This window comes from Budorcas taxicolor, chromosome 5 (assembly GCF_023091745.1).
Source record: "Budorcas taxicolor isolate Tak-1 chromosome 5, Takin1.1, whole genome shotgun sequence".
Taxonomy (NCBI): domain Eukaryota; kingdom Metazoa; phylum Chordata; class Mammalia; order Artiodactyla; family Bovidae; genus Budorcas; species Budorcas taxicolor.
In genome coordinates, this window is record NC_068914.1 from 123,607,135 (window position 1) to 123,633,477 (window position 26,343).

A 26,343-nucleotide genomic window follows, 5' to 3' on the forward strand; every position below is an offset into this window, starting at 1 on the left:
ACTTAACAAGAAAATGAGCGTAGCTCACTACCCAGTGCCCCCAGCTTGGTACAAGAGATGGGGATTCAGAACAAGAGATGAGGCAGTAAAGTGCAGTCAGATAAAGCAATGGAGATTTCAATTGATTAAATAACTTGTCTTCCTCAATTAAAAAGAGCTTCCATAATAATATAATAGCAATTATTGAGTATTTTAATACACTGAAATACTCACAAAATTAAAATTAAATTTCAGTCATGTGAAAGATGTCATTTTTCCTGAGCATGAAAGCCCCACGACCTTTCAAGGGCAGGCAGTAGTAGCAATGAATGGAATGAGAGGCGTGGAAGGGTGCCTCTGCATGCGTGCATCCTGATTAAAAGTACCTGGTTAAAAATGCTGTTGGTCAACTCTGGCAGACAATCACAAAACAGTTTAGATATTCAAAGACTGAGGACTTCTCAACCCAAATTAGCATTGTAAATACTGTGTTTCGGAGGATGGCAAAAAAATGCAAGGTTTCCACAGTGAGAAGTCTCTAAATTGAACCCCAGAGATGTATGTGTAGCTTCTATCACTAATCTTTTCTTATTGCAACAATTTGGTGAATGCCAACTATGTTTGTTCAGGTATCTGGATAAATTTAAGTGGGATGGTGACTCCCATCAGGGAAGGCATTATCTAACGGAGGAAGTAGACCCAAGAACAGATGAGAAAAGAGGGCCTCATATATAGCTCTGTCAGTTGTCAGCTTGGATATACCTTACTCCCAGGGCTGAAGAGGGAGCTTTATGGTCATCAGCTTCCCTGAAAACTGATAAATTAGATGCAGACAGCTAGAGCCTAGAACTGCCAAATGCATCCTTAGGGTTGAAATATAACTGTGCTCTTTGTAGAACTGTCAGAACATGCTGAATGCACTGTTTCATTTCTCTGTAACCTGTTTAGAGGCGAAAGAAAATATGATAATAGGGATGGCGGTGATAATTACTATAACGAGGCCTGTTCTCTGCTGCTCTGGGAGGGAGCAGACCATGGTGGAGGTTGTGTGGGCTGAATGAGAGTGGAGCTGTCTTCTCATGACCACTCGTTCGCACAATGCTGGCCACGTGCATTTGCATCTGTGTGTGTGTGTGTGTGTGTGTGTGTGTGTATGTTTCCTCATCTGTGATTTGCTGTGTGTGTGTGTGTGTGTGTGTGTGTGTGTGTGTGTGTGCTTGTGTATGTTTCCTCATCTGTGATTTGTTCCTTGAAAAGGAAACAGAGTAGGAAGGGAATGGGATAAACCAGAAGCCACTAGGCTAGGCTCAGATTTTGGAGCTGGGGCTTCTCTGAGGTAATCTATGTTTCTGAGGAGATCACTGCTTTTCCATTAGTGACTCCCGCAGATACATGGCTGTGCAATGGTGGCCGAGTGATTCTCTGGGCACCCTGACAGGTGTGTTAAGAGATTTTCATTTCTTTGCAGCTCAGAGAAATGCTCTTCTGTCTCCTCTCGAGCCAGAAGAAAATCAAGCCTAACACCCACCACAGTGAATCTATCACACATTTTTCCTACAGATACAGTAGGTATCGGTAAACTTTCTTTTGTTTAACTGATCAGAGAAGTAAATTAATTTGTCAAAAGTTGCACAGTTAATCAGACAAGTAATGTATTTTTAATGGCTATATTACTAGCTGTTTTAATTCTTCTGTCATTTTACTCCCTAGTGTATTTGGAATAAATTTCCAGTGGCCTCTTTCCTAGAAATGAATGCACTTGGAAAATGAAACACATTTTTCCCCCACTCATATTTTGTTTGCATTTCATCTGAACCTATTAGGTTGAGATAAGCCACAAATTATTTAGCCAACTCTGTCACGTCTGTGATCCACAAGATACAAAATTGGATTCCCTTCCAGTCTTTCTCATTCTAGGAAGTTCAGCCACATCCATGACATATTTTTCCCTAATTTTACAACATTCTGATTGGCCAATCAACTTATAGTTTATATCAATATTTAGTATATTCTTGAATATGTTGCACATTCTGTGGAGTGGTGGCCTCTAAACTCACAACTCCAATGACATGGACCTTAACTGACCAAGAAATCTTTGTGCTGATCCAACCAACCCCACTAAACCATGAACTGCAGTTATGCCATTTTATAGCTGAGGTGAGGAAGGGCTAATTACTTGCCTGCTCAAGGTGACTAATGATGGCAGGGCCCCAACTTAAATCTGGACATCAGCTTTGGGACACTGACTTGCTTTCCCTTCTATGTGTGTGGGACCCTTAACTTGTTCCTAGTTACCTGTAGGTAAAAATCAGCTCCACTCAGGGAACACCAAACCCTTATAATTCATCACCTTCTAACATGCACAGGGTTATTCCCTGCTTTGTACTTTCTGTATCTTATGCCTGGAATGCACCTCACTGTGGCCACTTCCCTCCTTTCCTGACACCACATTTACCTTGTGAGCATTCACTACTCAGTCTTCAACCCCAGATTGTCCCCTCCACCAGGAAGCCCTCTCCATCCTCTCCCTGTCTCACACCCAGTTTCCTCTCTCACCTGGAACATTTATTCATTTATTGATTTATTCAACAAATGTTTCTAAACACTCACTAAGCTGAGCAGAAACCACACAACTCTGAATACAGCTCACCAGCTCCTGTCCTCATAGAGCTTACAGTCTGGTGGAGACATTAGAAAAATATGGTGAGCACACAGAAAAATGTGTAATTACAACTGGATGAGGGCCAGGAAGGAAAGAAAGTTGGTGCCTGGAGCCTACAGTCCCCAACTCAGCATCACCACTGCCTGCAGCAGTGGCACTCAGACTACCCACTTCAGGGGTGCCAGAACTGAGGGAGGAGATGGCCAAGGGAGCCTCTGCATGCCCGGGATGCACGCCTGCTCTCCATCTAGTGGCTCCCAGAGCCTTGGGCTTCTGCTGAGTAAAGGACATAAGCATATGCCACCACAGTGAGGAAGGCCTTTGGTCAGGCAGCAAGGGGGATGGTACTGGGGGTGTGAAGGCAATGCCTTTTTCAGAGCTATGAGGGATGCTCACCAATAACTGCGATGAGGTGGGGAGGCATCTCATAGGGTAAAACACAATCCAGGGACGTGGATATATCATGACCTGGTCAGAATTCCATCAGTCCCTCCCCTTGTCTTCATTCTTAGGATTAATTAATAGGGGATTTTACATTCTCTTTACAAATCTCTTTAGGAAGACACACTAATACTTTTGTAAAAGTATTTCAGTTTTTGAATAGTCCAAAAAAAGAAAAGAGAGAGAGAGAACATCACATAGACTCAACATTCATAAGGAACACTTGGGCAAGACACTCATTCTCTGGGGTTTATTTTCAACTTTGTCAAGAAATACTTACCTTTGTCAACTTAAAAAAATAGTCACAACCTACAAGTTGAGAGTTACGTTTTAATTGGTGGGAATTTTTAGGACTTTAAGCACAGGAGACAGTGTCTTATGTAACCCTGAGAGAATTGCTCTGTTGAAGCAGGGGGAGTGGGTTGGGGGGGAGTGGGTTGGGGGGGGTGGGTTGGAAAGGGAAGTGAGGGGAAGTTGGTTATATAGAAGTTTGCAATAAAGGACAAGTAGTCTGAGCATCAAAAGTGTTTTATGAATTAAAGAAAACCAGATAGCCCAGGTTAAGGAATTTAGTGCTTTTCTATCCAAGGGAAGAGTCTGGGCTCTTTGAAATCATTCCTTCCATGTGCATCTCAGCTCTCTGGGTCCAGTATTCTGTGTTTTTCACATCCTGAGTTCCCCAGTGCTTATTGTAGAGTGGCTGCAGCCTCATGGCTGCCATATCGACAGGTATTTTCTTCTTTCCTGAGTGACCTTAGGGTCAGGGATTCACATTTGGAGGGCCAGAATCACTGATGTCAATATGAAAGAAATATTCCATATCTCACCATCATATTATAGGATTCTTAGGGTGTTTGTTCCTTATATAAACTTTAAGTTCTTGCACTGAAATATACTTTGTAAACTGAAAGAATAATATAAATTACGAAGAGGGTTTTCAGCTTTTAAATATAATGAACTTGCCACTTCTTACCTGTGTTTTTCCTTCAATTTAAATGCACCATAGAATATATAACATTGCATCCATTTGAGTTGAAAGCTTCTTATGCAAATTTTTTTTCTTCTTTTTCTTTCATCTTTTAATTCTAAAGAGTATGGTTACTTTGGGTAAAAAAAAAAAAACAAATGAGGTAATGACTTACAGAACCATTAATTGTTCAAGGGAAATAGTCCAAATCGCATTTGCTTACATGGAATTACTCTCAGAAATTTTATTATTCAATGTATTGTAGTCAGCAAAACAAAGATTTTAATAAAGTCCAAGTATGAAATGTCTCAAGATGCTTAAAATCTTTTACTTTGTCTACTTAAAATATTAGTAGTTTGTGTTAGGGAGTCTTACTTATGTTTTTGAAATGTTTTGTTTAGTGTTTGCAAATGTTTAAAGTATTAGGCAATTTAAAATGTTTATAAGAAACAGTTTAAAACAGTAATATGGAAAGTTCTATTTGGTTTTCCTCTTCAATTATTTTTTTTTAAATATCATCCAATACATATAGATTTGTTTTAAATGGATTTTCCTTCAAATGTGTCCATTTGGAAATACACACGATCTTTTACAGTGCCCATTACAACATATTATTGATAATAAATAAAACATTTTTGTTAGTTGTGACAAAAATCTTTACAAATTTTTTATATACAATATAAGAGAAAGGTATTCTATCAGTTTAATGAATTATTGTAATGAATTTTTACTCCAAAAAATTTCATGGAATCAAGTAATTTCATGGAATCAAGCAAGTAAATGCTTAGTGGCTTACTTTGAAAGATGCTAAAAACACCTCAGCTCAAGTGATCTCCCTCTCTGGTGCCCCTTATTTCACCATTTGCATTTCATTTCCTTCATGCTAAGATTTGCCTCCTCTGGTGGGCTCTTTGTGGGTTTTTTTCTTGGTTTATTCATTTGTTTTTAATGTGTTCTATTTTGAGAGGACAATAATTCTCCATGATGCCTTAGTGAGCTTTACCCTACCCAGCTGCTGTGCTCCCTAGAATGAGTTGCCTGGGGGCACAAGGACTCTGAAAGAAACCAGACCAAGTAGTGTTGCTGTAGGGCCAGCCCAGAACAAGGAGTAATGGTCACTGATTATGTTATGCAAATAGCAGATGTTCTGGGTGGCAAATTTGTGTCAGGCAAACATGCGAATATTTCCATGAGCCAGAGGTTTTAGCCTGAAGGCTTTCTCTGATGAATCAGTACACTGATCAAAAGGTCCACATTGGTCTAGTTTATTCATTCCTTGAGTAAGAACTTGATGGTTAAATGCTAACTGAAGTGGAATTAAACCCAGATTAATTTGTCCTCCACTGTTGTGTGTTTCAGAGACTGGAGCACAGGGAAGTTTTGGTGGGCTTGTTGTTCCTGGTTTTCCCGTTCATCCCAGCCAGCAACCTCTTCTTCAGGGTGGGTTTCGTGGTGGCCGAGAGAGTCCTATACATGCCTAGGTAATTACTGTTTCTGGTTTTCTCTTTACGAGACCAACACTGATGGCTCCAGAGAGACTGTTGTTTGTGTGTATCACAGTTAGATCCTTGTGGAGCTCAGGTGTTTATTACATCAGCTTTAAAAACAGCCACAGAGGAAGCTGGATAAGAATATTGACCCGAGTATATTCAGGATTTTAGCAGCAATCATTTTACCGTAACTTCTTTGTTCAAGTATCTGTGCTTATTAAACATAATGAGTTACTTTCTAGAAATGTTTGTTAATTTGCATTGTTATTAACTGTGTTAAGTAGCATGATTTTAATTGACTTCTATCTTCTTTCTCCCGCTTTCTTTGTTCTTGAATTTAAAAACAGAAACAATCTCAAAGAAACTTGTCCTTGAGAAAAACATTGGTTAAAAGTTATAAAGGGCGTTCAGACATGTATGATTACATAATGCCACTTAGCTTTGAATTTTTGAACAGTGTGACGCTTGTCCGTTCTCTTGTCTTATTCAAATGTCAGCATTCCAAGGCCATGTTTCTCTCCAGAAGCCTGAAAATGTCCCTGAAATGGTTCTGCCATTTATCTATTGTGTGACCTTAAGCAGAACATGATTTTTTTTACACTCATTTTTTTTTTAAACTTTAGAACATTATTTCTTTATTTTTATTTTGGCTGTGCTGGGTCTTTGCTGCCACACATGGGCTTTATTGCCACGTGGCACATGGGATCTTAGTTTCCTGACTAAGTATCAAACCCCCATCCCCTGCATTGAAAGATGTGTTCTTAACCACTGGACCACCAGGGAAGTCCACAAACTGAATTTTTTTTTAACTTATAGAGCTTTATTTACTTATTTAATTTACTTTTATTTAAGCCACACTGTGCAGCTTATGAGATCTTAGTTCCTCGACCAGGGATTGAACCTGACCCTTAGCAGTGAAAGTACAGAGTCCTAATCACTGGGCTGCCAGAAAATTCCCTCTCATTTTTAAAACAGATATTTTAATAAGCTTCCTAAAATTAAGTGATTTTATGAATTATGAGTAAGAATGAACTTTTCTAAAAGGCAGCAAAATAAGTACAATAAACCAAAATATTATCAGGAAATTATTCATTCATATTGAGTTAGAAATTTGTTAACTTTAAATTTAATTTAAATAAAATTAATTTAAGTAACAAATAAGATTTAATTTCATTTATGGATATTGATTGAGAATTTTTAAATGCATATAATTATAAATGAATTTCATAACCTTTAACTTCCCTCAAACTAAGTACCTCACAGCTTTTCTAAGACTTTACAGTCTCTTGTTTTGACTTGGTTAATGAAAAGGTGGCCTTTAATTTTCTTTGTGTTTATAGCACAATTTGCGAAGGAGATTATTCCTTGATAAGAACTACTTGATAAGACAAAAATACAGCACAATTTCTTTGCATTCTATGTTGCCTTAAGATGACAAGCTTGTGAGGCTTTGTCAGTACAAAGGAATATGGTGGGCAAAGGCAGACTTTAGTGTCTGTTCTACATGTGTTTTTGCTTGGAGCAGCTGAGAGTGGCTTCAGTCAGGTTTTGTCTGCAGTACTCCTGATTCCAAGTAGAATCTGTATTCATTCTTCACTTAAGAGATATTCACCTAGCACTTGTCCCAGGCATACTCTACTAGATCTGAGGCTACAAAAATTAGTGAATCTCTGGGTTTTGTGGGTTTTTTCCCCCCCCCACCAAAGATTTTAACTGCTGATTAAACACAAAATGGCACCTTTCAATCTAAACACTTGATGGGTCTGGATATTTTTTAAAATAATATCACAGTCTAATTGTATCAGAACTTTTGTTGAATCTTTATTGTATGTCAGTCACAACACTAAGTGTGTTATATTTGTTTTCTCAGTTAATGCATGCTGTATGTGGTGGTTCAAGACATGTTCCTACAGTCATAGTGTGACGTGAGTGTGACATCCCTAGGTCTGTTTTCTCATCTATGTAAAATGAAGATAATGGCACTGAACTCAGTGAGATATTATAAACATTAAGTGAGATGGTCATATAAAAAACTATAAAATGCTTTGTATTATACATGACTAGTAAATATCAACTGTTACTATTGATATCAGCTTTCTGAGATAGCTGATACCATTATACCCATTTTACAAAAGTAATGCCTGGGCTCTAAGTTAAGTTACTTGTCCAAGTGATAAAGCTGCTGCTGCTGCTGCTAAGTTGCTTCAGTCGTGTCCAACTCTGTGCGACCCCATAGACTGCAGCCCACCAGGCTCTGCCATCCAGGCAAGAACACTGAAGTGGGTTGCCATTTCCTTCCCCAGTGTGTGAAAGTGAAGTTGCTCAGTTGTGTCTGACTCTTTGTGACCCTGTGAACTGCAGCCTCCTAGGATCTTCTGTCCATGGGATTTTCCAGGCAAGAGTACTAGAGTGGGGTGCCGTTGCCTTCTCCAAGTGATAAAGCTAGTAAGTGGCAAAATGGTAGATTATGGATCCTTGTCTACTGACCCGTCTGTCACCTTCCAGCTTACATTGCTTCTCTGATAGTAACCTCAGTATTCTGCTCAGTGGAAAAAGATGAAGAAAATCTGAGCATAAAGTACTCTCAGCTCAACTCCATTTGAAATCAGCACTTGATACTTTAGGAGTCCTGAGATCTGAATCCTCAGCCATTGAGGTTCTGACTACATGGGCAGTGAACTTTTCTAATCCAAATACAAGAGAAAATTTTTTGAGGAAATGAAAGGCTGGAATTTTAAACAAGAGGTTAAATTTCATTCTTCTAGAAGAGAAACTTAGGTAAACATTATGAAAGAAAAAGTGAAATTTAGTTACTCAGTCGTGTCCAACTCTTTGCAATCCCAAGAACTGTCGCCTGCCAGGCTTCTCTGTCCATGGATTTCTGCAGGCAAGAATACTGAAGTGGATTGCCAATTCCTCCTCCAGCAGCTCTTCCTGACCCAGGGGTTGAGCCTGGTCTCCTGTATTGCAAGCAGATTCTTTACCATTTGAGCCACCGGAGAAGCCCATAATATTGTCATCAACTGTGTGTAAGCTATCTTATTTAAAGCCAAGGGTTTCTATCACCCCAGCAGGTGTGTCCTCCACGCACAGAATTATCCAGCTCTGGCCCTCCCTGTGCCGCCATGTCATAGCTAGGCCTTTCTCTGATTCCATTCCTTTGCTCCAAAATAGTCAAAGTTGTACCACTGCCCTTTTCCCACTAGGAATAAGCTGATTGGGATTATAAGTTTGAAATATAAAGAAAATATCAATATTACCAACAGCACGTGCCTGCCTCTCAGAACTTATTTGAATTTTGCTGCATTTGGCAAACTTGATGCAAAGTCATCCAAAAATCAGTTTCAGGAAACTGATCTTTATTAAAAGATGGCTGGCCTTTCCTCTCCAAGTTCCTGCATCTATGCATTGTGGTGCTGATGCCAAGTCATCATTTTCTGAGGGTTTGTCTTTACTGCCCAGCATCTCCTGTATTCAGATCCACATTATCAGTGTGTCCAGCCAGGACTCTTTCCCCTCCAAAGCTATAGTCTCAGCAGATGCCAAGGCCGTGTGACAGGGAGGTGGTCCTGGAGCTGATGAAGGGGGCAGGTGACCAGGCCAGATACACAGCTCTGAACACACACCTGAGAGTTTAATTCTGATTCTGGGAGCCTGGGGTCAGAGGAAGCTGAGGAGTTTTTGAGAGAGACATTGTACTTCTCATGAACCCCAGCCTTCCTTCACGGTCGCTGTTGTAATGAGTACCACAAGGGAGCCATATTAATTATGGTGCTGGATTTCCTTTTATCTAAAGTTGTACAACTGGGTCAGAAATCAAAGTTTTGTGGTGAAACTTCTGTACTATGACTTAAGAGACTTCAGTAACTTTGTTGGAGCTGGTTACCCATGGTGACAGTTTTCATGAAAATGGGTACTTTCTCCTAAAAAGATTTTACTCAGCAGAGACCAGCTGGCCCATCTCAGTGGAGGATGGTAGACAGTTGGGTAAGGACCTGCTGGAATCTTCTTTAGGGCTGCAAAGAATGTTACAGACAACTGCAAGTGTCCCTTGGAAAGTGCCAGAGCACCAGGTGAAGCCAGTGCATTTAATAAACCTGCACGCTGGCTTCCACAATGCTGAAGCATGTGTCCAAGCTTTTTTAAACACACGGGAATCCTCTCTGCATGGCTCTCCTCCCATTATTGAGCTCAACAAGAAAGAGCCATTCCCCACTGCATTCACACCCAGCTGCTTTGAGGAAAATATGCACCATGTATTCTGGCCTTCTTGAAGATACAGATCATCATCTTTAATATAGAAATTCATCAATGCAGAAAATCTGTGTTATCTCCAAAACTTTAGCCAACAAAAGGAAGATGAAATTAAAAGTTCAATTGATAGATGAACTTCCTGCTCACTGAATGTTCAAGTTAAGGATCCCATTCTGAGTTTTAAGATCCCATCCATGAACACTACAGAGGTCATGTCCACCTTCACTGAACCCCAGGTGGATCCCTGCAGCCCCAGGGGGCTGGTTTGGCCATTTTACAAGAAAAACCCAGAATGAGTCATATCCACAGTTCTCTTTCATCCTCCACCTCTCTGCCTAACAATGAACAAGTCACTTAAATCTTTTCGCTTCTGTTCTCCCTCCATCCTGACCTAGCGAAGATCCAAAATCTCACGGGCCTCTCACTTGCACTTTGAAATCTGTGCATAAAAGGAACAGAAATTGGCTATCTATTTAGCACACTGTTGTATGGCTTTAGGGTCAATGTTTTACCACCAAAAGCAATTGGAATAATCTTTTCTTCTGGTGATAAGTGCCAATTTTATGGATATCTTTTTTGAACAGGCAGGGGAGTTCAGGGCTTAAATCATTCTTTCACAGAAGTTTTGATCTCTTGTTCTTATCTCAAGAGTAGCATATAATTTAATGGCTACTTTTTGTATTTCATAAAAACCACTTTATAATGCTTCAAAGGACTAAAATTTCTTAGAATCAATGAAGCAGGCATAGTTGTTGAGAGCTCTCAAATAAAATCAGAGGATATGATCAGAGATCCATTCAGATGCCAGATTAAGGATGATTTATTTACTTTAGTGTCAAAGAGCAAATTCCTGAACTATTTTAAGAAAACATGTATGAGGGGAGAGGGAAGAACAGACAGCAGTAAGTGAAGGCAGAAACAAGAATGTGGACAGAACTGATCAATAAAAACTGGGACCATGGAAGGAGAAGTTAAATAGATAACATGTGTTTGAGGGGAAAAAGGATACGAATTGAGTTGTGTAGTTCTTCAGCTAATGGACACATCAGACATGGAAAAATGGGGAAAAGGTGACTCTTTTCCATTTTCAGTTTTGACACATACCTTCAAATCATACCTACTAATTCTAAAATGGAATTTGTAATCTTACACAGGTTATTTATTTCTCAGGATGCAAAATGAGACATGTTACCTCTAAAGGAACACTAGTCCTGTTATCTGACATTGGGGACCCCTACTGATAAGCCCTCTATGCGTATGTTCCTTCAGAGTTGCTGGAAGAGAGTGATGATTGAGAGTGAATCAAAGTTTTGCCGAATACACAAATCAACAGAAAAATAATTTGCTATCAATAAAATCTTACGTTAGCACATCCAGTGAAAGGAAGACTGACCTGGGAATCAACACGCTGCCTGGCCATCCTGGGGATTACTTTCCTGTCTATAAAATCTGAGTGTTGGCCTTCCCTGGTGGTCCCCAAATGTTGCTTATATCTTCATGCCACAGTTATCCCTGCCTATATCCACACTGGAGATTGAGAGTGCAACCCTCCATTAATTTCTTCTCCCCCACTCAGCTCCTCCTTCTTGGACATTTTGCAGTTCAGGAAATCTAAACTCCAGTTATCAGGATGCCACATGGTCTCAAAGGTCCCTTTCAGCCCCAAAGTTCCACTCTTTGTGGCTTGGAATAACCTTGGGTAAAGCATGAATTTTTCCTCTTAAGGTCTGAAACACATGTTTGTCCTGTATTGGAATGGGACCACTTGTGTCTGCTTAGTTTCAGCATGATACCCAAGTAGGGAAAGGGAGACATATCCCCTGACGGTGGGGCAGGAAGAGGGGAAGTCCACCTGCCATGTGGATAGGCCCTCTGCAGGGTCCAGCAGAGGGCACTGGAAGTTGGTCTGGGCAGCCCTGGTGTGGGGCCTCCTCATGAACTGATGGGGTGTCCTTGCTTAGCAGCAATAAGGAGTACCTGCCAGGAGGAAATAGGACCCTAATCACTGAAGTAAGACAACAAGGGGCAATGGCAGATGCTCCCATTCAAGTGGTGATAGTGCAGGCAGCTTATCAAGAGAAGCTGCAGCCATGAGAACAGGTGAGATGTGTGCATATCCATATCAAGTCATGAGAAGAGACTCAGGAATTGTGCTGAAGCCTAATATCTAAACCCAGGCTCAAAGCACAGGTCAGATTGCTCACGAGGTGAATGGTACTGAGTCCGACATGTTGAGTCCCTCTGCCGCCCTACACTGGGGTTTCAAAAGGCAATTAACGTTGGTCTTCAGAATACCACAGGGTAGGGACGGGAAGATTTGACTCCAGTGTGTTTGTTTCTCTGCTCTTGCTGTGCCAGCATGGACTGTTCCATCCAGCCCCTTGAGACCTCAACTAAGAAGAGAGATGAGATCTAGAAGCTGGATCTTGTCTTGTGAAGGCTACTCTCCAGAGCAGGGCCCAAGTAGGGAGGGTCCTGGGCTGCACCAGACTAGTGGTCAGTCACCAAGTCATCATGGGAGTGAGTGGGCTAGGTGACTGTCATGACCAGAAAGGAAGCAGTAGGACTTTGCAAAGGGACTCAAATGACTGTGTTATAAATCTAGAGACTGTGGATCACGTAGAACAGAACAGTAGTGAGAAGGAGTGAGTGAGCTGAGAGGAGGTCAGTGTGCTCACGGGCTGAGGATCAGCTAGTCCGTTCTGTTGTGTTCAATTAATTGTCCTCAGCTATTGGATAAAGGGAGGATAAACTTGAACAGTTATTTGCTAGGCTGGAGTCAAAGCCTTAATATTATAGAACTTTGTTAGGTTGTTAGTTATAAAACATAAATGTTTGTTTCTGAGTTTTGAATGGAGAGCAGTAAATGTCTTGGAAACCATGATTTGAAAGTAAAATTTGGAGAGTGGAATCTGAATTCAGATAAGACTGAATAGAATAATACATGTGCAAAATGTTTGTAAGCTATACTAGGTAATTACAAGCCATTATTTCAGTCTATCCTGTACAAATGAGAAGACTGGGGGAACCAAAGTGGAAGGAAATCAAAGCAACATAGTACAGGCCTCTCATTCTCCAGCGCTTTTCTTCCTCTTGCTTTGCTCTACAAAACTCTGTCTCTTTTCTCATCTCATGTGCTCAAAAATAAACAACCCTTAAAAGAAAAAAAATAATATGTTGAATCTAGACAAATGGTACAGGTGAATCTATTTCCAGGGCAGGAATAGAAACTCAGATGTCCACACAGGTGGACACGGAGAGAGAAAAGGAAGGTGGGATGAACTGGGAGATTGAGAGTCACGTATATGCACGACCACGTGTAAGACAGCGGGTGGGAAGCTGCTACAGAGCACAGGGAGCACTACTCAGTGCTCTGTGACAACCTAGATGGGCGCAGTGGCTGGGGGAGGGGGGGTGACGGGGGGAGGTCCAAGACGGAGGGGATATAAGGCCTATACACAGCTGATTCACTTCATAGTATAGCAGAAACTAACACAACAGTGGGAAGTAGTTATACTCCATTGGAAACAAAAAAACTGAGCTCCCAGACACAGAGAACAGATTGGTGGTTCCCAGAGATGGGGTGTGAGGGGTGGGCAAAATAGGTGAAGGTGGGCAAAAGGCACGAACTTCCAGTTATAAGTTAAAGAAGCCCTGGGCATGTAATGTGTAGTTAATAATACTGTGTTGTATAACTGAAAATTGCTGAGAAAATAGATCTTAAAAGTTCTTATCACAAGAAAAAAAAATGTTTAAGTATGTAAGCTTGACGGATGTTAATTAGACTTACTGTGGTGATCATTTTACAATAAATAGAAATATCAGATACCTGACACTAGTGTATCACTCGTATCTCAAATTTTTAAAAAAGTGAGCAACCCTAGCTTATCAGGCTAACGTTCTGAAACATAATACTGAAGGAGGTTATGGAATGTGCCTCTGGGAGTGGAAGGGAGACTAGCATGATGGTGTCACACTCCCAGTGTCCTGCACGGTTTGCCTGGAGGATGTAAGTGGACTTCTGTATCGCTATTGCAACCTCCCCTCCATTAGGACTCCCTCATCTTTATTAGTGAATCTCTTTCTTTCCTTGGTGCCTGGATTCTGTCCATCTCAAACCAGGGACTTCTTCTATACATTTTAGTCATCTTAAAATATCCTCCCCACTCATTTAGAAGCCCAGGTTGTCAGAGGTGGGACCACCATTTTGTACATCTGTGTTTTCTCATAATACCCAGAAAAATACATGCTTCATTAGAGAGTATTATGTAACATTAAAGAACATTGGATGCTCAGAGGTAGGGTCTACCTGCCAATGCAGGAGACGGAGATTCCATCCCTTGGTCGAGAAGATCCCATGGAGGAGAAAATGGCAACCACACTAATATTTTTGCCTGGGAAAGCCTATGGAGCCTGGTGTGTTACAGACCACAGGGTCACAAAGAGTCGGACTTGACTGCGCGACTCAGCTTGCATACGCCGACATGTGCCACAGCCTGTGCAGTCAGGTCTGTGTTAGTATGGGGAAGAAACACGGGTATAGCAGCAGCTAGTGAGTTGCCTGGCCATTATGCTTTTGCTTCAAAAGTGAAGATGCTCGACTCCAGAATTTGGTAGTTTGTGGAAGAATTAGTGGCAGAATTCAGGTCCTAATGCTGAGTATTGCTGTAGGAGGTTTGAGAAGGTGGTTTTTCTGACATCTTAGATGTAGATTCAGTTACTTTCGAGGTGTTTGGCTTTGACCAAAAGGCCCTTCAGCTCAGATGGAAAATTTGGATGTGGCCACTTGAACCAGGCTGAGATGGAAATAAGCCAAGTGGAGGCACCTGCAAAGGGAAACACGACACCTCGAGTATCACCCTGGTGATAGTCATCTTTGGGTTCCACTTTGAACTGATGCATTTTTAAATTCACTTTTGTTTCCATATTAGTTTTGTTGTCGAAACTCGGCCTCTGTTCACTGGTGCTGAATAGAAACACAGAGACAGAGTTTCGGGTGTAGTAGAACACCTGAGGATCGCAAAGTATACATATATGTAGCACAAAATGTGTTCAGAAACTTGATTTACTATTGGACCATACTCTTCGGATGGACTGGGAAGTTCTTTTAAATCATTAAATATTAAGCTGACCATCTCTTCTATTAAATTACAGTACATGTTCTAGACCATTCAGATCAAGCCTTTACTCCCTTTGAGAGTTTTCAACATCAGTTGATTGAGCTTCAGGCTTTACAACATTTATCCCTGTAGAGATCATCTTTACAGTTCCTCGGGAAAATGTGAATGTGCTGAGTTTTGTTTTCAATACTGTATGAAAACAGGAAAAAATAAAACAAAATTTAGAAAATACAGCTCATTTGAAAAAAAAAGGAAAGAAAAGAGCAGCTTTTATTGCTTTGCCAGGCAAAGGGGACCACAGTGGGTTAATGCCCTCAAGGCTGAGTGACCCACCCTGGAAGGGGTAGGGAGGAGTTTAACAGTGGTTAAGAAGCAGAGCGTGATCAGCTCGTGGACAGTTCTTGAATTGGCTTCCATCAAGGTGAAGTTTCAAGCATCATCAATCTTCTGGTTTCAACCAGTCTAGGGTCTGTGTTCTGGTGGTCAGCAGTTTTCATCTGGAGGAGGTCTGCTTCCAGTAAAAACAACTTAAGAATGTGTTTCAGAACTTTATCTATATATTTTAGGGAACTGGGAGTTGGGTGATTCAGCTGTGTGGCAGAATCATAGTCTAAATTTTTACCAGTTCCCTAGCCCGAGAGCTCTTCTTTGTTTCTATATCTCCCTATTTCCCAGTCATTAGCTCGAGTCAGCGTTTTACTTCAAAAGACAAGGACACAGGGGCTTTTACACAGTTTTAGTTTCTGATGCCTTCAACCACAGTGTTCAATCACACTTATGAAGCACCTCCTGTTATCTGCCCAGTACTTAGCCTGAAAAAAGGAATAAAACAATTCTCTATCCTTAAAACTCACCCGAACTTCCAGTTAATACTTTATGTCTTATCAGAGTTGAATACAAAAGCTTCCTCATTATGCATTAATGCAACAAAGAGTTTATAATTTTCTTTTCCTTCACTTTCACAAAGATAGACACAATAGAGAAAGGTTTGACATGGGTCTAACAAAAGATTTGCTTAGTGCTTTTTTATGTTTGAAGTCTATGGATGTTCATTATTGTAACTACATGGCCACATGTATTTCACATAGGACCAGTTGTACCTTATTTTCTGCAGTATTTTTTTCTATAAAAATGTTATGTGAATCATACCTTTCAGAAGGAAACAATGTTGTATAAAGTATTTTGAAGTTTTAAAGGTGTTCTTATTGAATGCTCTTAAAAGACTTATAACTGGCCTGTAAATTAGACAGTTTGGGTCAGTCTGGAAATTATGTTTCTTGAGGTGTATTTACAGATCTACAACATATTTTATTGATGTAGTTCAGTTCAGTTCACTCACTCAGTCGTGTCCAACTCTGTGCGACCCCATGGACTGCAGCATGCCAGGCCTCCCTGTCCATCACTAACTCCTGTAGTTTACCCAAACTCATGTCCATTGAGTTGGTGATGCCATCCAACCATCTCATCCTCTGTCATACCCTTCTCCTCCCACCTTCAATCTTTCCCAGCATTGGGGTCTTTTCAAATGAGTTAGGTCTTCACATCAGGTGGCCAAATATTAGAATTTCAGCTTCAACATCAGCCCTTCCAGTGAAGACTTAGGACTGATCTCCTTTAGGATGGACTGGTTGGATCTCCTTGCAGTCCAAGGGATTCTCAAGAGTCTTCTCCAACACCAAAATTCAAAAGCATCAGTTCTTCAGCACTCAGCTTTCTTTATAGTCCAACTCTCACATCCACTCATGACTACTGGAAAAACCATAGTCTTGACTAGATGAACCTTTGTTGGCAAAGTAATGTCTCTGCTTTTGAATATGCCGTCTAAGTTGGTCATAACTTTCCTTCCAAGGAGTAAGCGTTTTTTAATTTCATGGCTGCAGTCACCATTTGTGGTGATTTTGAAGCCCCAAAAAATAAAGTCAGCCGCTGTTTCCACTGCTTCCTATCTATTTGCCATGAAGTGATGGGACCAGATGCCATGATCTTCGTTTTCTGAATGTTGAGCTTTAAGCCAACTTTTTCGCTCTACCCTTTCACTTTCATCAAGAGGCTTTTTAGTTCCTCTTCACTTTCTGCCATAAGGGTGGTGTCATCTGCATATCTGAGGTTATTGATATTTCTCCTGGCAATCTTGATTCCAGCTTGTGCTTCATCCAGCCCAGCATTTCTCATGAGGTACTCTGCATATAAGTTAAATAAGCAGGGTGACAATATATAGCCTTAACATACTCCTTTCCTGATTTGGAACCAGTCTGTTGTTCCATGTCTGGTTCTAACTGTTGCTTCCTGACCTGCATACAGATTTCTCAAGAGGCAGGTCAGGTGGTCTGGTATTCCCATCTCTTTCAGAATTTTCCACAGTTTGTTGTGATCCACATAGTCAAAGGCTTTGACATAGTCAATAAAGCAGAAATAGAAATTTTTCTGGAATTCTCTTGCTTTTTTGATGATCCAGCTGATGTTGGCAATTTGATCTCTGGTTCCTCTGCCTTTTCCAAAAGCAGCTTGAACATCTGGAAGTTCACGGTTCACGTATTGCTGAAGCCTGGCTTGGAGAATTTTGAGCATTACTTTACTAGCATGTGAGATGCGTGCAATTGTGCGGTAGTTTGAGCATTCTTTGGCATTGCCTTTCTTTGGGATTGGAATGAAAACTGACCTTTTCCAGTCCTGTGGCCACTGCTGAGTTTTCCAAATTTGTTGGCATATTGAGTGCAGCACTTTCACAGCATCATCTTTCAGGATTTGAAACAGCTCAACTGGAATTCCATCACCCCCACTAGCTTTGTTTGTAGTGATGCTTTCTAAGGCCCAGTTGACTTCACATTCCAGAATGTCTGGCTCTAGGTGAGTGATCACACCATCGTGATTATCTGGGTTGTGAAGATCTTTTCTGTACAGTTGTTCTGTGTATTCTTGCCACCTCTTCTTAATCTCTTCTGCTTCTCTTAGGTCCAGACCATTTTTGTCCTTTATCGAGCCCATCTTTGCATGAAATGTTCCCTTGATATATCTAAATTTCTTGAAGAGATCCCTAGTCTTTCCCATTCGATTATTTTCCTCTATTTCTTTGCACTGATCACTGAGGAAGGCTTTCTTATCTCTCCTTGCTCTTAACTCTAATTGATGTAGTAGAGTACCTAATACACACATGAACTTTAGAACGCTGATACCTGTATTCACATCCATGTGTCATTTCATTTACTCTGTGCAATAGCCTTTCAAGGTGATTGTAGTACAAACAACTTCGCTTTGTTGATCAAAGCCTTGTCATGGCAAAGGGGCATGCGTAACTCAGCAAAGCTATGAGCCATACTGTGCAGGCCCACCCAAGACAAATAGGTCGTAGTGCAGAGTTCTTACAAAATATGGTCCACTGGAGAAGGAAATGGCAACCCATTCCAATATTCATGCCATGAGAACCTAATGAAAAGGCAAAAAGGTGTGACACTGAAGATGAGCCCCTGCCCCCAGGTCAGAAGGTGTCCAATATGCTACTGGGGAAAGCAGAGGGGAATTACTAACACCTCCAGAAAGAATGAAGCAGCTGGGCCAAAGCAGAAACAGCACTCAATTGTGGATGTGTTTGTCAAGAAAATTAAAGATATCAAGAAAACATTTCATGCAAGGATGGGCACGATAAAGGACAGAAACAGTAAGGACCTAAGAAGCAAAAGAGATTAAGAAGAGGCGGCAAGAATACACAGAATTATATAAGAAAGCTCTTAATGACCCAGATAACTGCAATGGTGTGGTCACTCACCTAGAGCTGAACATTCTGGAGTGTGAAGTCAAGTGGGCCTTAGGAGAGATTACTATGAACAAAGCCAGTGGAGGTGACAGAATAAACATTAAAAAGCTTCTCAATTCCAAGCCTAGCACCCCTGGGATGCGGAGCTAAGGAAATACACAATAGATGCCTTTCTCTAGACTATGAATAAACTTTCACATCCAGATACATTCCATCTTTGGGGATATTTCCCCTTCCATCAAGTGTTTGAGATAATAAATGAAATGGCAATAAGTTGGGACACTGATGAGTCTGGGCTCATGGAACTGCCAGCTTCTGGGTTCAATCTGATTTGAGGAGCCACCATTGACTCCTGTTGTTTCCTTTGCTAGAGCATCAAACACTTGTTCTGGGGCCAAGGTTCCAGGGCTTTATTGTTTAACCATTTGGGGTCAGCATTCATGAGACCAGAATAAGATCTTAAGGTCAGATAAATTTCCAGATGGGGATTCAATGGATTAATGTGAAGTTAATCAGGGATGTGTTTCACTTAAACAGTCTAAAGTTGGGAATTTTTTAGAGTAATAAAAGAGAAAGAATGTGTCTGTCTTGTATCATTTATGCTACTTATAGGTACACTCAGTGGGTAATTTAAGCTTGTTAAGTTAAAAGGTAGACTTTCAGTTCTTCCTTAACAGCTGAAAGATTCTCTTTGCTGCATATAACTATAATTAAACAAAAAGTGAAACTAAAGTAAATTTCACTAAATGCTTGGCCCAGTCATAGAAAATTGTCATCTCTCCAGGTTGATGTAAATGGGAAGGGAAAATGTTGTTACTTTTATCACTTAAGAACTTCTTCCACTTAAAGTTCCTGAAAGTACATTTGTACTATTTGCAGGATGATTAACTGCTCACAAAGTTCTCAAACAACAGGTGTAAACATTTTTTTTAATTCTAATTTGAAAGGACAGACATTGTTGATTCAGATTTCCTATCCAGCTCTCTTTGGATTTGCATCTTTTAAGGGAGAGATGCAAATTTCTTTAGTTACTACAAGTGCTACATGCTGAGCAGCTTGTCAATAAAATCCATTCAAAATTGGAGATACCTGTGGCCTGTGAATGAGAGTATTTCTATGCTTCCTTCTCTCGGACAGCTGTGGTGCTTCTCAAGTATGCTTTGAAAATGCCTCTCTGTACTGAGCTAAGCCATTCCACAGCCAGCTGGGTTCTTGGTTCTCCAGGTTATGATGTTGTCAGCTGTCAGCTGTTTGCACTGACTCTTTTGGGCTCTCTGTGGCCATCTCTAGTCAGAGTCCACATTTTCCTTCAACAGGTTAGCCGGACCAAACTGGAGTCCGGTTTCATTTTCCTGGAGGCCAAAAAAGTATGTAGTTTCTCATTTGCTTGATTTTTCCAGTTTTAAAATGAGGGCTTTAGCTGCCCCAGCAATGAAGAGAGCAGTCGTACCCCCTGCAGCTGAGAGCCGCAGTAAAGCAGATGTTGAAAGATGAAATGTCATAATAGAGAAGCATCTTAATCTCTGATATTGTGTTCAGGTTCTTAAGAATGTGATATCCTCTGAGAAATTTGCAAACCTAAATGGAGATTATTTTATATGGCTTCACATTTCTTTAAACCATATGTCAACACAAAGACTTCTGGAAAGAAAATGACCGTGTTACTTGATCCCAAGGCCTGTGCTGAGTGGAAGGAGAGCTGTTCCCCCTCGTGCTGGCCGTAGCAGGGCTCAACGACAGGCCTGTGAGTGGAATCTGGCCCACCGCCTGTTTTTATAAATACATTTTGTTGGAACATAGCCATGCTCATTCGTTTACATAAGTGTCAATGGCTGCTTTCCTGCTACAAAGATAGAGTTGAGTAGGAAGGACAGAGGCCATATGGCCTGAAGTATTTACTCTCTGGCCCCTTACAGAAAAAGTGTGCCAACTCCTGAATTATAGCAGAATGTTAGGGTCATGAGACTTCTGATCTGACTCTATTCCTAGCTTTTGGAGCTGTGGGCAAGTTATTTAAATTCTCTAAGACTCTTGAGAGTCCCTTGGACAGCAAGGAGATCAAACCAGTCAATCCTAAAAGAAATAAATCCTAAATTTTCATTGGAAGGACTGATGTTGAAGCTGAAGCCCCAATACTTTGGCCACCTGATATGAAGAGCTGACTCACTGGGAAAGACCCTGATGCTAGGAAAGATTGAGGGCAGGAGGAGAAGGGGACAACAGAGGACGAGATGGTTGGATGGCATCATCAGCTCATCGGACATAAGCTTGAGCAAACTTTGGGAGATAGTGAAGGACAGGGAAGCCTGATGTGCTGCAGTCCATGGAGTTGCAAAGAGTCAGACACAACTTAGCAACTGAACAACAACAACAAAAGCTTTAGTTTCCTCATTTATGAAGTCAAAGATACTGAAGATTAAGTTTTTTGATTAGATAATATATTTAAAGCCAGTACTATCCTTGTTCCAAGCCCTACAGATATAGTGGACAGGTCCACATAAAGCTCTTAGCACAGCACCTGACGCATACTGAACTGAACTGACGCGTAGGAAACACTCAACAAGTGTGCAAACGTATAAAATAGTTCATTTGGCTGCTATTATCTTAGTCATCCTTGTATTCTGCCACGTTTCTCTGGAGTTGTTGGGATCCCAGTGTTTCCCTTCCCTACTGCTCTGCCAGATGGCAGCTCTGTTTCCTACAAGGAAACAGTTAAAGACCATTGAGATTTCTTGAATGGAGTGCTTGGGAAGGAAGCAGGCGAAGCTGTGTGATAAGGTGTGAGGAACACAAGCATCCACCAGTCAAGGCAGAAGCCCAGTGTCAGGACAGTAGATGGAGTGTGGACTCTAGAATCTGGAATTCCTGGTGTTTTGTGCATGAACCATGTGACTAAATTCAGCAAATGTCCTTGTCTCTCTTGTTCAGTATCAGGAATTCAGTGCTGCTAACAATGAACCCCAGGGATGTGAGGATGAGCTGACTTCCTGACAAGAATGTGCTCAACACATCAGATGTGCTCAATAAATATTGGTTCTCTGTGGTGCTGCTTTATGAAGGCAGGGAGAGAAGGCAGCTGGTCTTGGGGACATGGGTGCCTTCAGAGTGCACCTCCTGCATTTCAGTACCTGGTCCACATGTCACCTTTTCAGTTAGGCCTTCCCTAACCATTCATATGAACAGCTCATCTTCCCCACCTCAGCCTGGTCTGCGCCTTTTCTTTCCTACTTGATTCTTCTCTGCTTAACATATTGTATTCTGTGTGATCTACTATGCATTTTTGGAGAAGGCAATGGCACCCCACTCCAGTACTCTTGCCTGGAAAGTCCCATGGACGGAGAAGCCTGGTGGGCTGCAGTCCATGGAGTCGCGAAGAGTTGGACACGACTGAGTGACTTCACTTTCACTTTTCACTTTCATGCATTGGAGAAGGAAAAGGCAACCCACTCCAGTGTTCTTGCCTGGAGAATCCCAGGGATGGGGGAGCCTGGTGGGCTGCCGTCTGTGGGGTCGCACAGAGTCGGACATGACTGACGTGACTTCGCAGCACAGCAGCACTCTGTGTTTTACTTGTCTGTTGGCTGTTTTTCCTTCCATGGGAGTTCTAGGAGGAGAGGGATGATTGTGTTATCCACTGTTATGTTCTTGGTGCCTGTAACAGTGGAGGTATATATTCTGTGTTTTACCTATAATTGTATTTTTAGTGCCCAGCATACTGCCTGTCATATACTAGTGAGAGAGCAAATAAATAGTTGAGCAAAGTAAATGAGATGGATTGATTTAGGGTTTCTTTTAGTATTAGTGTCTGATTCATGCAGGATTTCTTTATACAAGCTCCCTTCGTTGTTAAAATATTCTGTAATAATTTATATTGTCATCTTAAGAAAAAAATGACTGAAATGTACAAGCTAAATGTTTGTGTTTTTCTGAGGCCAGTCAGCAGGCAGGAAGCCTCTCTGTGGGTGCATAGGTGATGGGAGGGATCATGTTCCATCCACCAGGCCAAAGCTTTCAGAGATGTGACCACAATGTGCCAGAGTCCCACTCCAGGATTCTTCTTGTCTCTTGGGAAAGCCAGGCCACAGTCAGCATGAGAATCAGATCAATGAAGCTTGTCCATGATGAGCTCTAGATTTGGCCTGTGAAAGGATTTTCCTTCCCACAGGAAGGAAAGGTGTAAGGACTTTTGCCAGAGTGGGGACTTACTAAGTGGCATGTTTCTGGAGACCAAACCCAACACTCCTTGGTGACCAGAATCCCTCTCAGGATCTGATAGTCCCCCAGGGACTGTCTCTCTCAAGCATCAGGGCCCAAATTTGCACCATGGTGCCAGAAGGGTTATACAATGTTAGGAGGACGAGGGAGATTGGATTAGAGGGTCCAGTCAAGACCCAAGAGCATACAGGATCGACTTTTCTGGATGCATGAGCTGATGAAATCTAGGAGCAGGAGCCTACAAGATGAACCTGTGGTTCTCCACACTCGGGCAGAGAACTAGCAAATGTGCTGGTGGAGCCCACTGGAGCATTGACGTGGAAATGTTGTATCTGACAGGGAGGTTATGTCTGTCTTTCTATCATAGCACGGGCGCAAATGTTGTATCTGACAGGGAGGTTATATCTGTTTTTCTATCACAGCACAGACTCTGTTTGAAAGTTAGTTGCATGGGATGGAATGCTCAGAGGCCTCCATCACACTCTCAGACTCACCTGCTTCTCCACTTTCTTTTCCAGCATGGGCTACTGCATTCTTTTCGTGCACGGACTGAGCAAGCTGTGTGCGTGGCTGAATCGTTGTGGAGCCACCACCCTGAGCGTGTCCACGGTGCTGCTACTGCTGCTTTTCTCCTGGAAAACCGTGAAACAGAATGAAATTTGGCTATCGAGAGAGTCCCTATTCAGGTATGACTAGAGGGATAAAAGTGAATCTCTTCGCATTATTTCTTTGCTTATGTATTTGTTTCCAAACAAATCAGGTGACATGGATCTGGTGATATTTATGACTCCAGAAGTGTTTTTCAGTGAAGTTATAAATGGAAAATGTCCTTTTATTTTGGGTTTTAACTTCAGTTTTTTTAAATAGTATATTAAGTTTTATGGGAGCTCATTCTAAGTGAATTGATGAAAATAAGGATCACAGGAAACTTTGGGGGGTCTGTGAATTGAGATGGAAAGTCTTAATGATAAGCTGGGCTGTAAAATCAGCTATAAACAAAATGAAACAATAAGTCTAATTCCATTGTTCAGCCGGGTGAAAGGGAAAGGTGAGTGCACAGCAAGAAGGAAGAGAAATGCAGTACATTTTCTTTAAAATGTTTCAGGACATTAAGTCGTGATCTGTAATCTAATTGCTTTACTTTGGAACATTAATTGTGAACAGGAAATGGTTTCTCATCTCCTGGTAGATTTTTATATGATGTAGAAGCTGTTTCAGAATATAGTGAAGTGTTAGTCACTCAGTCGTGTCTGCCTCTTTACAACCATTGACTGTTGCCATTGACTGTAGCCTGCCAACCTCCTCTGTTCAAGAGATTCTCCAGGCAAGAATATTGGAGTGGGTAGCCATTCCCTTTTCCAGGGGAGGGGATCTTCCCAACCCAGGGAATGAACCCAGGTCTCCTGCAATGCCGACAGATTCTGTACCATCTGAGCCACGAATACAACAATGTCCTAAATGTCTAAAGTATAAACATCCTTTGGGTCACTCATCATGCTGTGTTTCTGGACTTGATTTGTCTCATTGATGCCACAGCCCAGGCAACCTTTCCTGGGCTCCTGGCTCAGCCGCACCTGACTTCGCACGAGTACTTTCCAGTCTCTAGGAGTTCCTAGTTTTTGCCTGCCTCCAGCTTCTGTCCTCACTTGTGGCCCGGTTGGCCAGTTCAGTCAATGTGCTTTTATTTGGTTCCTTGATCACCTCGTACCCTACACTTATTCTTTGGAGTCAAATGACTGAAAGTGTGTAGCAGACTGGTTGTCCGAATAGTCTGTCCTGAGGGGACACGAATACTTGCAAAGGAATGAATGGAGGGTAAACTTACCCCAGTTTTCTCTCTTCACATCACAGTTCCCAGGAAGATAAAGTCTTCTAACTGAGCCTGAACTTAAGTCATGTGCCTGTCCTTTGTCCTCCATCAGGGCACTGAGATGACAGAACTGGTCAAAGACTCTCCTCTAACTTCCATGGGGGTGATGGGGGGGAAGTTGGCTTCCTCTGAGATAACACAGCAAAAGCAAATTCTCCACAGGAAGTCCACTTAAAACAATATATCTGATTTTGCTACTTGGCAATTTAACTTTTTTAATAGAAAAAAATGTAATTTGGCATGCTTGTCTTTATTTACTATTACATGTCATTTATTGTCATTGTCATTATCAGTGTTACCATCATTATTTCCATGGGTACTGTACGGACCTGTTACTCTGGTTTTTGGGGTTTTTTTTCCTTTTCCATGAATTGTTTTTCATTTTTTAGATTGCAGAGCCTGTTTTGTTCCTGTCATATCCCGGACTTCAGTGCAGTGCTTACAGATGACAGTGAACTCGTTCCCTCTTACTGCCCAGTGCTGAAGTCATTTTGTAAACACAAGGGCATGGAAGTTCAGGAATATAACTTCCTCTGACTTAATTCATTTTTTTCTTTCACTTTCAATAGTCAGTGATTTTATGAGAAATGTTTAAATGGTTCTGCCCTATGTTAAACCTTCTTGAGTAAAGGTACTAAGAGTGATTGCATTTTATAATGATGTTTACTGCTTAATCAGAGCAACTCTGGGGATGGGTTCTGGCAGATAGTGGTTTATCTCAAGGATAACAAGTTAGTGTTCAATCCCTATACAACTGATGCCAGCAGTTTTAAAAAGGGAAAACAAAAGAGCAAAATACTCATTGACCTTGCATGCAGAGGCTTCTGGTTTTTTAGATGGGAGCATGTAGGAAGTGAGCAGTTGATTACTAAAACATTCCACATATGTACATAAAGAAACTTTGTGTCTGAGAGGCCTTTGGTGATCAAATGGAGTTTTGTGTAATATGCAAATCAAAGCTATCAATAGTTTTTAGAAAGCTTTGCCTATTATAATTTATTTATATTCTGAGAAAACTTTTAAGAATCTGAGACTTTAAGTTTTTTCTTTTTCCTTCAAGACCAGATGTTTGTATATATTCATCTTTCCTGAGCAATGTTCAAATTAGTTGAACATTTACCAGGAACCTTTGAGTCATGATAGGATTAGTAGTTGGTATGGAGTCCGGAATTAGGCTTTTTGGCTTTGCTCCAAGTTCCACTGTTTAATATATGATCGTGGGTGAGTTACTCAACCACTTCATGCCTTGGTTTCTTTATTTTAAAATTTAGGAATTTGGGATTAACGTATATACACTTCTTTATGTGAAACAGATAACCAACAAGGATCTACTGTATAGCACAGGGAACTATTCAATATATTTATTCAATATCTTGTGATAACCCATAATTTTATATATATATATATGGTTTCCCTAATGGCTTAGTGGGGAAGAATCTGAAGCCTGCAATGCAGGAGACACAGGAGATGTGTGTTTGATCCTTGGGTCCAGAAGATCCTCTGGAAAAGGAAATGGCTTGAATCATTTTGCTGTACACCTAGAACTAACACAACATTGTAAATCATCTAAATTTCATTAAAAAAATTTTTAATA

At 41.1% G+C, this 26,343-nt stretch overlaps 1 protein-coding gene across 1 annotated transcript in view; it reads left to right on the plus strand.

Annotated features, from left to right (window-relative positions):
• TMTC1 (transmembrane O-mannosyltransferase targeting cadherins 1) overlaps window positions 1-26,343 on the plus strand; it is a 318,256-nt gene that overhangs the window by 196,762 nt on the left and 95,151 nt on the right. The window contains exons 9-10 of the mRNA XM_052640320.1: window positions 5,409-5,530; window positions 23,398-23,565. Of these exons, the coding sequence (XP_052496280.1) occupies window positions 5,409-5,530; window positions 23,398-23,565 (290 nt within the window). The remainder of the gene's footprint in view (window positions 1-5,408; window positions 5,531-23,397; window positions 23,566-26,343) is intronic.